General features: G+C 40.1%; 1 protein-coding gene across 1 annotated transcript; it reads right to left on the minus strand.

Moving 5' to 3' along the window:
• On the minus strand, nucleotides 1-4,250 carry LSM8 (LSM8 homolog, U6 small nuclear RNA associated). The gene is made up of 4 exons (XM_060777696.2): nucleotides 4,100-4,250; nucleotides 1,761-1,801; nucleotides 971-1,098; nucleotides 1-272 (listed from the first exon to the last, which is right to left on the minus strand). Exons 1-4 carry the CDS (start codon nucleotides 4,128-4,130, stop codon nucleotides 182-184), a joined length of 291 nt encoding a protein of 96 aa, XP_060633679.1. The 5' UTR covers nucleotides 4,131-4,250; the 3' UTR covers nucleotides 1-181.
• Nucleotides 4,251-13,208: the final 8,958 nt, after the last annotated feature.

Here is a 13,208-nt window from a genome sequence, read left to right on the forward strand (position 1 = left end):
TTCAATAAAATTGACAGTTTAATAAACATATCAAACCATAACATTTATAATAGGAAAGTATCCGCTATTCAGGTTGTGACACATAACTTGTAAAAAAGTGGCCATGCCAGTCAGTGTATAAATAGTTCTGTACAGCTGGAGCTTCAAGAAGTCCTTCTACAGCCGTATCCTTTTTTTAAACTCAGTGTACTACTGAGTTCAACGGTTCTGCTCGAATGTTCCCCAGATCAAGAGATGAATCTGTCTCTTCATCAATCTCTCCAATTACAGCCCTGTGAAAGAAATTACATGAACATCAAAATAAAAACAACATTGCTTTTATTAGACACAGAAAGTACAGCACAACTTGGCTACACTGTCCATGTACTGCTTAAAAACATTTTACGATACATGGGGAGAATTTCTTTTGGGGGGGGGGGTGACTTTCACAGGGATTATTCCCTTCAAAATATAAATTATATAACACCTTATGGGAAACAGCATTTTGAGAGGAAAGGCTAAACTCTTAAGATTTTTAAAACAGCCAAGTTTCTAGCAGACTGCACCGGAAAGATGGCAGTGGCATGTCGGAAACATGGGAACGTAGACATTGCATAAGTAGTATACAAATGTTGGTGGCTAGTTCACAAAAGAGAAAACTGTTTGGGCCCTGTTTCACTTTAATGCAATATTACAAAAATAACCTTGAAAGTATGCATCAATTGGTCACTTCAGAGAACCTCCTAGAAAAAATACAAATATTGTATATCAATAACTAGCTTTTAAACAAGCCACTAATCAGTGGTTCCCAATCTTTGGGCCTCCAGGTGTTTTGGGCTTCAGCTCCCACAGTTCCTAACAGCTGGTAAGTTGGCTGGGATTTCTGGGAGTTGAAGTCCAAAACACCTGGAGACTCAAAGGTTGGGAACCACTGAAGATGACTTTCGGAAGTTCAAATTACACTAACAGAAACAGAAGATGCCAAACTTACACATTATCACCCCTTACGATGTATAATCCTAGAACAACTTGCTCTACTCCTTGTGAAGAACTGAACACCCTTTCATGGCTTTCATCCAAAATCAAGTTGATGGTCTGATCAAAGCCCTTGAGAGTTCCCTTGGGGAAAAAGTACAGAGACATTTCACATTCTCACACATTTGTGTCCAAAGCACATTATAAATATAAAATTATGCTATTTAACACTAATTAGAATGCTTTGAATATTACACGATTTACCAACAGTCGTATAGCTTTAAATATGCTAACTTCAGCAGAATATTCTGAAGTAAATTATTCTGTATCATCAGCACAATTTCATTTCCCCCTGATATTCTGAGGAAAGATTCTGCCTCTTCCAGCCACTGATCCCAAAAGCTTCGATTTATCCCACCTCTGTGGCATCAAATATGGAGACCTTCTAGATGCCCAAGGTTCCTATGTGAAAATTTATTCATCTAATCTCCCCACGAGGCACCACCACCCTTGATTCATTGCTGCCACCAAAGACATTTCTATTTGAACCTTACAGTTTTAAAGAATAGAACACAATGAACACTAATTTGCAGGGGGAACAGACAACTGGCATTGTCAAATGAAGGTATCATGAAAATGTTTTGCATAGAAACAGGTTCATCCTCTCTAGAACTTAAAGTTTGCTACTCCTACATGTCTTCCATAAGTGATATATAAGATTTTTCCGACAGCTATTTCTTGTATGGATGGCTACTCTAAATGAACAGCTCTACGAAAGAATATTTAGATTTGATGTGAATTCTTACCACAATCATTCGGCCATCTGAAGTAATTACAGCAACAGTACCTGGGGCTCAAGTTAAAGAACAACTACAAGAAAGGAACAGACGCATTTGCTCTGCCTAATCTTGTATTGCAGCATCTTTCAAGAAATCAAGCTTAATTCGTTAGTCCATGCTCTTGCTACATCCTGAATAGACTACTGCAACATGCTCTATATGGGGTTGCCTTTGAAGACTGTTCGGAAGTTTCAAGTAGTCCAACGGGTGGCTCACTGGAACAGTACTGAGAGAGGACATCCCTCTTATAGCGACAGCTCCACTGGTTGTCAGTCTGCTACCAAGCACAATTCAAAGTGCTGTCTTTAGCCTATAAAGCCCTAAACGGTTCCAGCCCAGCTTACCTGTCTGAACATATCTCCCCTTATGAACCATCTTGGAAGTTAAGATCATCTGGGAGTGCCCTGTTCTAAATCCCATCGCCCTCGCAGGTGCGACTGGTGGGGACGAGACAGGGCCTTCTTGGAGAGGGAGGAAAGGAAGGGGCCTGAGGTTGTTTGGAATTGCGGGAGTTGAAGTCTAAAACACCTGGAGAGCCCAAGTTTGCCCATGCCTGGCCTACCTTGTAGAATCAATACAATTTGACACCACTTTAAGGGCCATGCCCCAATGGAAACGGCCTGAGGCTGTTAGGAATTGTGGGAGCTGAAGTCCAAAACACCTGGAGGGCCCAAGTTTTGTCCATGCCTGCTTTAGATTGTACACCTTTGACAAGGCCCATTTCTTTTGGCTGTTAATGCACAATATGTTTAATGCAGGGGTCCTCAAACTATGGCCCTCCAAGGTCATTTACCCGGCCCTCGCTCAGGGTCAACCTAAGTCTGAAACTACTTGAAAGTACACAACAACAATCCTATCTCATCAGCGAAAAGCAGGCCCACACTTCCCACTGAAATACTAGTAAGTTTATACTTGTTAAAATTGTTCTTCATTTTAATTATTGGGTGATAGTATGATAACTGGGTCCTGAAGCACTGAGCGTTATGCAAATTCTGCAACGGTGGTTGTGAATAAGGGAATATACGTCGTAGCTGCATTTGGTGAAGGGAGAGAAAGGAGGGGGAGGGTTAGGGTTAGGTTTAGGGGTTAGGCTTAGGGTTAAGGTTCGGCTATTTGTGTTCTGTTCTGCATTGCGCAAACAGTGCTCCCAAAGGGGTGAAGGGGAAACAGCGTAACACTCAGAGATTCCGGACCCAGCTTTCATATAATTACCAATTATTGTATTGTTCTTAGATGTTTTTTGCACTACAAATAAGATATGTGCAGGGTGCATAAGAATTCATTCATGTTTTTTCCCCAAATTATAATCTAGCCCTCCAACAGTTTGAGGACTGTGACTTGACCCTCTGTTTAAAAGGTTTGCGGACCCCTGATTTAATGTATTTATGTGTATATCTATCTATATAAATAGAAATGTAATGTTCATTTGTGGGATTAACAGAACTCAAAAACCACTGGACGAATTGACACCAAATTTGGACACAAGACACTTAACAACCCAATGTATGTCCTTCACTCAAAAAATTGATTTTGTCACTTTGGAGTGGTAATTGCTGGGATTTATAGTTCATCTACAATCAAAGAGCATTCTGAACCCCACCAACGATGGAATTGAACCAAACTTGGCACACAGTTCTCCCATGACCAACAGAAAATACTGGAAGGGTTTGGTGGGAAGTGTCCTTTGGTTTTGGAGTTGTAGTTCACCTACATCCAGAGATCACTGTGGACTCAAACAATGATGGATCTGGACCAAACTTGGCACAAATACTCAATATGCCCAAATGTGACTGTTGGAGTTTGGGGAAAATAGAATCTTGACATTTGGGAGTTGTAGTTGGTGGGATTTATAGTTCACCTACAATCACAGAGCATTCTGAACCCCACCGATGATAGAATTGGGCCAAACCTCCCACACAGAACCCCTATGTGGGCCACAGCAACGCGTGGCAGGGGACGCCTAGTATGTAATATATATACACACAAGTCGTGGTAATTCTAACAGACTCACTTGAGGCTTTTGGCCAAATACAAACAAGCCTCCCCTTCAGAAAGCGAGACCCAACCCACTCCCTCTAAAGCCCAGAACGCAGCTCATTAACAGTGCTTTCTTCTCATTTTTCCCCCTCTTCGCTTCCCGTCTGCTTGTAAACCCGCGAGCGTCCAATCAGAGGCAGCCCAACTCCTTCCTCCCTCACGAGCCCTTTGAGAGCCGACGGGAAGGAAGCGCCGGTTCCCACAGACCTTCCTTCTTGGCCCAACCTTTCGCCCCAGCCTCCCCTATTGCTTCCCACGCTGAAGGATACGGTTGATGTAGTTCTCCAGCGCGGAAGTCATGGCGGCGGCCTTTCCTCCCTCCCTCGCTCGCTCGCTCGCTCGCGCAGACTTGGGTCTTCTGGCGGGCTCACATAGACTCCTCTCGGGAACGCTACATCCGGGACACCGCGCGCTTGCGGGGCTGCACTGCGCATGCGCCGAAGGAGAGGAGCCATTCCAATAGAGTCATACAAAGCGGGGAGAAGAGGTCCCAAAGGGCATCCAGCCCAACCCCATGTGCATAGAGTGTCCTTTCATGCATTTGTCTCAGAACTGTAAAATTTAGCTTGCTTTCATCCTTTTTAAAAAACAGAACTCTCTTCCTACACTGGGTTATTTTAGGAACTGGAATTCTTGGAAACTAAACGTATACATCTATGTTTCTCTCTGCTCGAATCCTATTGGTGCTCGCTTCCACGTGCGTGCGGGAGAGAGCGCGCGAGAGCAGAGGGAGTGGGCGGGGCCGTTCTAACTGCGCATGTCAGCGGGACTGCTATTTAAGCTTCGCCTTTGGCGGGCGAAGCCATTTCGCGTTGGTTTCTCAAAGAGGGGTGGTGTGGGTTATTTAGGGCTGAGGATTTTTCAGGCCTGTTTGGCCTGCGGGAAGCCGTCCAGTAAAGATCTTGATATATTTTAATAGAGGAGTGAGTGAAGACGTTAGGGAGCAAAGGCCAAACATTTTTTTAAACTTAATTCAGTATTACTCTTTTAAAAAGGAATTCTGCTGCGTTCATTTATACTTAGAATCAAAGAGTTGGAAGAGACCTCATGGGCCATCCAGTCCAACCCCCTGCCAAGAAGCAGGAATATTGCATTCAAATCACCCCTGACAGATGGCCATCCAGCCTCTGCTTAAAAGCTTCCAAAGAAGGAGCCTCCACCACACTCCTGGGCAGAGAGTTCCACTGCTGAACGGCTCTCACAGTCAGGAAGTTCTTCCTCATGTTCAGATGGAATCTCCTCTCTTGTAGTTTGAAGCCATTGTTCCGTGTCCTAGTCTCCAAAGAAGCAGAAAACTAGCTTGCTCCCTCCTCCCTGTGACTTCCTCTCACATATTTATACATGGCTATCATATCTCCTCTGAGCCTTCTCTTTTTTAGGCTAAACATGCTCAGCTCCTTAAGCCGTTCCTCATAGGGCTTGTTCTCCAGACCCTTGATCATTTTAGTCGCCCTCCTCTGGACACATTCCAGCTTGTCAATACCTCTCTTGAATTGTGGTGCCCAGAATTGGACACAATATTCCAGGTGTGGTCTAACCAAAGCGGAATATAGGGGTAGCATTACTTCCCTAGATCTAGACACTATGCTCCTATTGATGCAGGCCAAAATCCCATTGGCTTTTTTTGCCGCCACATCACATTTTTGGCTCATGTTTAACTTGTTGTCCACGAGGACTCCAAGATCAGATCATTTTCACACATACTGCTCTTGAGCTAGGCATTGTCCCCCATTTTGTATCTTTGCATTTCGTTTTTCCTGCCAAAGTGGAGTATTATGCATTTGTCACTGTTGAACTTCATTTTGTTGAAGTTTGAACTGTTGAACTTCACTTGAAAGTTTTTTTTACTCATTCTGGGAGTTAGCTTATTTCATTTTAAAGTATGTGTAGCCAGGAGTTTGTCATTAAAATCTAGCATTTCAATTTAATTCAGTACAGAGCATGGCAATCAAAATGATGCTCAACAGGAGCAAACAATGTATGTTATAAATAAGTCTTCCACCTGAGAGCAATGAATCAAGAAAGGTCAACTAAAGCAAACAAACCCACCTGTTTAGCAAAGGATAGCAATGGCTCATAAGGTTTTCTAATCTGAAGGGAGTTTTAGTGTGAGATCAGCTACCACAAAAAGCCTAAGTTTGTTTTCACCAAACTTAAGTTGGGCATAAAAAAGCCTCAGAAGACAAAAGGCAGACACCTATAAGAACTTCTATAATAAAATAGATGTGTAATGCTAGTATTCTAACAATCCGACGTGTAATGCTAGTATTCTAACAAGAACCTAATCCAGCATGGCCCCAGTTTTAGAAACTGCTTTTCCCAATGTGTAGTCCTATATATTCCTGAAGTTTAACTTCTACTGTATCAGTTCTTGGAAGCTATGAAAGTAAACAAAAGTTGTCAAAAGCTTTAATGGCTGGAATCGCTGTGTTGCTATGAGTTTTCTGGACTGTATGGCAATGTTCCAAAAGCATCCTCAAATATTTTGAGGCATATTGGAAACTAACCAAGGGAGGTTTATATATCTGGAAGATCCACAGATTGGTACAGTTTTTAAAAATATGAAATCAAATATTAAGGAATAGTCCCAGTGGGAAGAATGGGATTAGGGAGGAGTTCCCAGAAAAATCAGAAACTGATATACTGCATCAAAACATCAAAGCTACTCTCATTGTCAGTTAATGGAACAGAAATGCCATCAGAATGAGAAATATGCGACAAAAATGTGACTAGGCTGAACACCTAGTGCTCAATTCATTGCCCTCAGCCTAAAGCAGTGTTTCTCAACCTGGGGGTCGGGACCCCCGTGGGAGTCGTGAGGGGGTGTCAGAGGGGTTGCCAAAAACCATCAGAAAACAGTATTTTCAGTTAGTCATGGTGGTTCTGTGTGGAAAGTTTGGTCAATTCTATCGGGGTTCAGAATGCTATTTCATTGTGGGTGAACTATAAATCCCAACAATTACAACTCCCAAATGTCAAGGTCTGTTTTCCCCAAACTCCACCAGTGTTCACATTTGGGCATATTGAGTTTTCGTGCCAAGTTTCGTCCAGATCCATCATTGTTTTGAGTCCACAGTGATCTCTGGATGTAGGTGAACTTCAACTCCAAAAACTCAAGGTTAATGCCCACCAAACCCTTCCAGTTTTTTTTAATTGGTCATGGGAGTTCTGGGTGCCAAGTTTGGTTCAATTCCATTGGTGGAGTTCAGAATGCTTTTTGATTGCAAGTTAACTATAAATCCCAACAACTATACCTCCCAAATGATAAAATCAATCCAGCCCCCAACCCCGTCATTATTCAGATTTGGACGTATCGGGTATTTGTGCCAAGTTTTGTCCGGTGAATGAAAATACATTCTGAATATCAGATATTTACATTACATTTTAAACAGAGGCTGGATGGCCATCTGTCAGGGGTGCTTTGAATGCAATTTTCCTGCTTCTTGTCAGGGAGTTGGACTGGATGGCCCATGAGGTCTTTTCCAATTCTATCATTCTATGATTCAAAACAGTAGCCAAAATTACAGTTATGAAGTAGCAACGAAAATAATTTTATGGTTGGGGGTCACCTCAAAATGGGGGACTGTATTAAGGGGTCACGGCATTAAGAAGGTTGAGAACCAGTGGCCTAAAGGACAGCTCATTTTAAAACACTGGTATGCTCCATTTGCTGTGTATCTCAATTGTTATATTGGGTACAACATGCTTTTGGTTTAGAACAGGGATTCTTAAATGTTTGTGATGCACAGACCCCTTCCTCCTGAGAGATTTTTTACATGACCCTGACTATACAAGTGTATAGAACATGTATGAAAATCAAACATATAATCATTTGTATGGCTTGCCAAACAGGGTGATTTTCTTTATGGAGAGCAGCTGAAGAGTTTACTGTAAAACACTGCACCTTGTTAACAGATTTGTGTAAATGCCTAGGTGGCATTCAGAAACATTTTACTATTTCCAATTTTTTTTCATGACCCCAGCATTGAGATCAAGACCCACAGTTTTAAAAGCAATTATTTAGAATACAGAAGGAAACGAAAGCTGAAATTCTTTGTTGCAGGTTTTTACCATTTTTGTTTTGTTACTTGCTTTGAGAGAGGCGTGAGCTTATATCTCCCACAGGGTTTTCATCCAAAAAAAGCAAAAACAAACCACCTGTATCTCAACGGTTTTACCTGTAATATAGCCCAGATTCTTTGCAATAACTGATTTATAGGTTTGGGCCCTGACCTCTCCAATCTGGAAAAATTCCTTGCTCCAAGGAACTGTTGATGATGCTCCTTAAGGGATCTCGCAGTCCCTCCCAGCACTCCTTAACCGGGAGGGGCAAGGATCGAGGGAGCAGGTGGTTGGTCTTGCTGCAGCTAGAGTCTTTTCCAGGTCTTCCATTTCTAATGGCACAAAATGTTCTAGAAGTTGACCACTAGATGGCCAGAAGGCCTCTAGTTCCCTCGATGTGTCTTCTGTGGGAGGCAGCCCTTCGCAGAGCAGATTGATCTTATTTATAAAGTGGCTCTGGAAGGTCTCTGCTGTAATATCTTGACTAGTACATCTTTGGCCAGATGGGTTGGATTTGTGATGTTACAAACAATTTTAAATATTTTAGCAGGTCGAGATCTGGCGGATGCTATCAATGAGGAATTATATTCTTTTTTGGCCTCTGGTGGCTGCTTCGTAGATTTTACGATGTATTTCAAAGGCCGATTTTGATGTTTCATCAGGTTTCTTGCGCCATTTACGTTCTAATCTCTTCCGCTCAAGTTTCATCTGACATAATGCATTCGTGAACCACGGAGATCTATTCCAGCGAGGGTAAAGAGCCCATTTAGAGGCAACTATATCTAAGGCAGTTGATAGATTTTTGTTCCAGTTTTCCACTCGTCCACCTAGAGAATCAGCGGTGTAATCCAGTTCTTTAAGGACACTCGAAAGTCTAGTAGAATCCATCAGCTTCCTCGGCCACACAAAAATTTGTTCAGTCTCCGGATGCTGTGGTGGTGGAATCTATTTGAGTGTTTAGGATGTAGTGGTCAGACCAAGGAATCTCTAAGACTGAAGATAGAGTCACTTGTATTCTGATACTAAAAATCAAGTCCAAGGTGTGCCCAGCTCAATGAGTAGGACCAGTCACCATTAATGAGAAGTCTATTGTTTCCATAAATTGTAATAGGTCCCTTGCTATCGGAGAAGACAACAACCTATCTGCATGTACATTGAAGTCTCCCAATACGATGAGACTTGGGAACTTCAGGGCCCAGTCTGCCACAAGTTCTAATAACTTGGGGATGCTCTTGTTCGGGGCTCCAGGAGCCCGATAAACTAAGAGGATAGTCACACTTTCCCTAGCAGCCAATGTCAAACCTATACATTCGATACCCATAATTTTTTTAATAAATTTTATTGGATTATATAATAGGTACATCGAAAGAGTGGGAACATAAAAGGTATAGAAAAGTGCAGAAAGGAAAACAAGAGTGTTGGGAAAGAGAAAGAAAAAAAAGGACTAATAAAATTGACTTCCATTCCACATTCCGGTTTTGTATTCCATTATTTCCCTGTTTCAGTTATCTGTTTCCTCTTGTTCTCTTCTTTGTTTGTCATAATCATGAAAGAGGGCCCAGTCGGTCCTCTTTATCACATTCCCTGTATTCTTCTTTTAAAAAAAAGTTAACATGTCCATGTCTCTTATTTCTCTTACCTTTTCCAACTATGAGTCAATCTCTGGGATTTTATCTTGTTTCCAGACACTTGCAAAAGTGATTCTCGCTGCCATAGTAATATATGTAAACAGTCTATCTTCGTTAGCATTTAGCTGTAACTCTGAGTCTGTAAATCCTAGTAAATAATATTCAGGTTTCTTTTTAAAGGACTTCTTCAGTATTTTTTGTGATTCCTCATGAACTTTGGACCAGAACTTTGAGGATTCTTTACAAGTCCACCACATGTGGTCGAAGGGGCCTACTTGTTGACATCCCTTCCAACATTTATTTGAGATATTATCATACATATGGGTCAATTTTTCAGGTGTAGTGTACCATCTGTGGAACATTTTTATCCAATTCTCTCAAGTCTGTCGCATAAGTATATTTTATTTTTCTGTTCCACATTTGTTCCCACTCTCTAAAGTGGATCGGTCTTCTTAAATTCTCTGCCCACCTAATCATACAATTTTTAACCTGCTCTGTTTCTGTTGCCCAAGATAGTAATTTTCTATACAGAACTGTTATTATTTTCTTTTTCATCCTCAATACCTTATCCCAAAGGGTCTCCTCCCACTCAAAGCCCATTTTTTTGTCTTGTTTATAACATTCTTTCATTTGTAAGTAGTGTAACCAAGTCAGGTTTTTATAGGTTTGTTGCATTTGTTGAAATGATTTAATCTGTGTATTCTTAAGTAGTATGTCTCTGTATGTGGGCCATTTTCGCCAGCCGAAAAGTCTTCTTTGATGGGATTCCATTGGGGAAACCCATAAAGGTGTTTTTTTATAGAAATAGTTTTTATATTTCTGCCAAACTCTCAACAAAGATGACCTAACGAAATGATTACCATTTTTTTTCTTTAGCTTCTCTGTTATACCATGTGTAGGCATGCCAGCCCACACGCAAGTCAAAACCTTCCAGGTTTAAACATTGTTCTTTTTCGAGTGACATCCATTCTTTGATCCATAAAAGGGCACATGCTTCATGGTAGATTTTAAGGTCCGGGAAACCCAGGCCACCTCTTGTCTTACTGTCTATTAAATTCATATATTTTATCCTTGGCCTTTTCCCGGCCCATACGAATTTTAGTAGGTCCTTGTTCCATTTTTTGAAAATAGCTTGATTTCTTATAATAGGAATATTATTTATTATTATTTATTTATTATTTGCACTTATTGACCGCCACTCTCAGCCCTAGGGCGACTTGTGGCGGTGTACAGACATAGAAAAAACAACAATTTACAATAGATCAAGACCGTTACACAGCATCTTACTAACACAACAACTCATTAAACTAAAAATCCGCTTCGTCTTGTTTTGGGGTCATAATCTCATAGTCGTAGTCCATTCCGGTGGTCATTCCAAAAACATAGCACTGGAATAAAAATAATGTTCTGGGCAATATATTCATTTTAATTAAAGAAATTCTACCCAGTAGAGAAAGTTTTAAATATTTCCATTTGCTAAGGTCCTTTTGGATCTTCATCCATGTCGTTTCGTAGTTATTCTTTTTTTTTAGCTGAGAGCCAGATCCCCAGGTATTTTATCTTTTTAACTATCTCCAGGCCTGTATCCTCTTGAATTTTTAGTTGTTTGACCTCTTTTATATTTTTCGTTATAATTTTTGATTTCCCTTTATTCAGTTTAAGTCCCGCCACCTTTCCATATTCATTTAATTTGTTTAACCAGTTTTTTACATTATTGATTGGGTCTTCTACTATACCCAATAGGTCATCCGCAAATGCTCTTATTTTATATTCGTGTTTTCCAACCTTTGCCCCTTTAATATTTTCGTCTTCTTTAATTTCTCTCATCAGTGGTTCTAAAGCCATTATAAAAATAAGAGGGGATAAGGGACACCCTTGTCTAGTTCCCTTTGTAATATAAAATTCTTCCGTCAGTTGACCATTTATCCTTAGTTTCCCTTTTTGTGAGTTATAAATTGCATTAATTGCATTGTTAAAATTTGTTCCCATATCTAATTCTTGGATCAGTAGTTTGAAGAAGTCCCAATTCAAATTGTCAAATGCTTTTTCTGCGTCTATGAATAAAATAGCAAGTTCTTTTTGGTGGTTCAATTCGTAATATTCTAATAAGTCCAAAACTGTACGCACATTATCTCTCATCAATCTGTTCGGGAGGAATCCTGTTTGTTCCTCCCCAAGCCATTCATTTAGGAATTCTTTGAGTCTTGTCGCCAAGATATTTGCAAAAATTTTATAATCCACGTTCAGAAGGGAAATTGGTCTATAATTTTTAACCTCCGTCTCCGAGGTGCCCTCTTTATGAATCAATACAACTTTGGCCTCATTCCATGTATCTGGGATTTTTTGAGAACACATTGCCTCATTTAGAACCTTTTTAAAAATAGGGATTAGAGATTTTTTGAAAACCTTGTAAAAACCTGCTGAGTAGCTATCCGGTCCTGGGGCCTTGTCGGCATCCATTTTATTTATTGCTCTCTCAATTTCGTCCTCTGTAATTTCCCTATTCAGCTTTTCCCTAACTTCTTCCGAGATTTTTTGAAATTTCCTTTGGCCTATATATTTCATAATCTCCTCTTTGTCAATATTTTCCTTGGCATAAAGTTGCCCATAAAATTTCTTAAACTCCTCAATTATTTCATTGTCGTTAAGATCTCGTCTCTAACATTTATTCTTGTAATTTGTTTTGATTGTTTCTTTTTCCTTACTTGTCTTGCAAGCCACTTTCCTGATCTGTTTGCATTTTCGAAAGTCTGCTGTTTCAGAAATTTTAACTGTCTGGCTTGGTATTCAAGGTCTAGCTCGGCCCTTTCTTGTTTTAACACTCGTAGTTCTTTAATGAGAGTTTTCTTCTCCGGTTTTTTCTTTGATTCAGCTTCTTTCTTTTCTATTTTTAACATGATATCTCTCATAGCTTTATTCCTCTCTCTGCTCTTCTTTGCGCCATGTTGAATCAAATGGCCCCTAAGTACTGCTTTCAGTGCATCCCATATAATTTGTAATTTCGATTCCTCCGTATCATTAAAATTTAGATAATCGTGAATTAATTTCTTATATAGTTCTCTATCTTCCTCTCTCTTAATTAAATTTTCATCAAGTCTCCATTTCTTCTGTTGTTTTCTATGGTTAATTATTACTTCTAGTGGGCAACGATCAGATATATCTCTTGGAAGTATATTCATTTGTACAATTCTAGTAGAAAGTTGTTTTGTGGTCCAGGCCATATCAATCCTTGACCAAATTTGGTGTCTATGAGAATAAAAAGTATAATCTCGATTTTCTCCATTTCTGGTTCTCCAAATGTCTTCTAAGTCAAGCTCCTTTTGGAGGTCAAAGAATTTTTGGGGTAACATACTGTTGCCCCCTTTTCTTTTTTTCGTACTTTTGGCCTTTTGGTTATTCATTACTCCATTGAAATCCCCAATCAATATCAGTTCATCAAATTCGCTTCTTTCAATTTTGCGCCTAGGTATTGAATAAAACTTGTTTTTGAATCGTTTGGTGCATATATATTACATACTAAAATTTTTACATTGCCCATCAAGATCTTAATTGCCAGACATCTTCCCTGTGAGTCTTTGAATGCCAATTCTGATGGTATATTTTCCTTCACATACGTTACCACAGCCCTTTTTTTCTCAAAGGAGGAATAATATGTTTTCCCCAGGTTATTGTTTGTTAGATGCACAAA

Source organism: Anolis sagrei, chromosome 5, assembly GCF_037176765.1.
Source record: "Anolis sagrei isolate rAnoSag1 chromosome 5, rAnoSag1.mat, whole genome shotgun sequence".
Taxonomy (NCBI): domain Eukaryota; kingdom Metazoa; phylum Chordata; class Lepidosauria; order Squamata; family Dactyloidae; genus Anolis; species Anolis sagrei.

Coding starts and splice junctions, on each gene's coding strand:
- LSM8 (XM_060777696.2), bottom strand. CDS start 4,130: ATGACTTCCGCGCTGGAGAACTACATCAACC. Junction 1,099..1,760: donor CAGATGGCCGAATGATTGTG/GTAAGAATTCAC, acceptor TTTTTCCCCAAG/GGAACTCTCAAGGGCTTTGA. Junction 273..970: donor ATCGTAAGGGGTGATAATGT/GTAAGTTTGGCA, acceptor TTTCTTTCACAG/GGCTGTAATTGGAGAGATTG.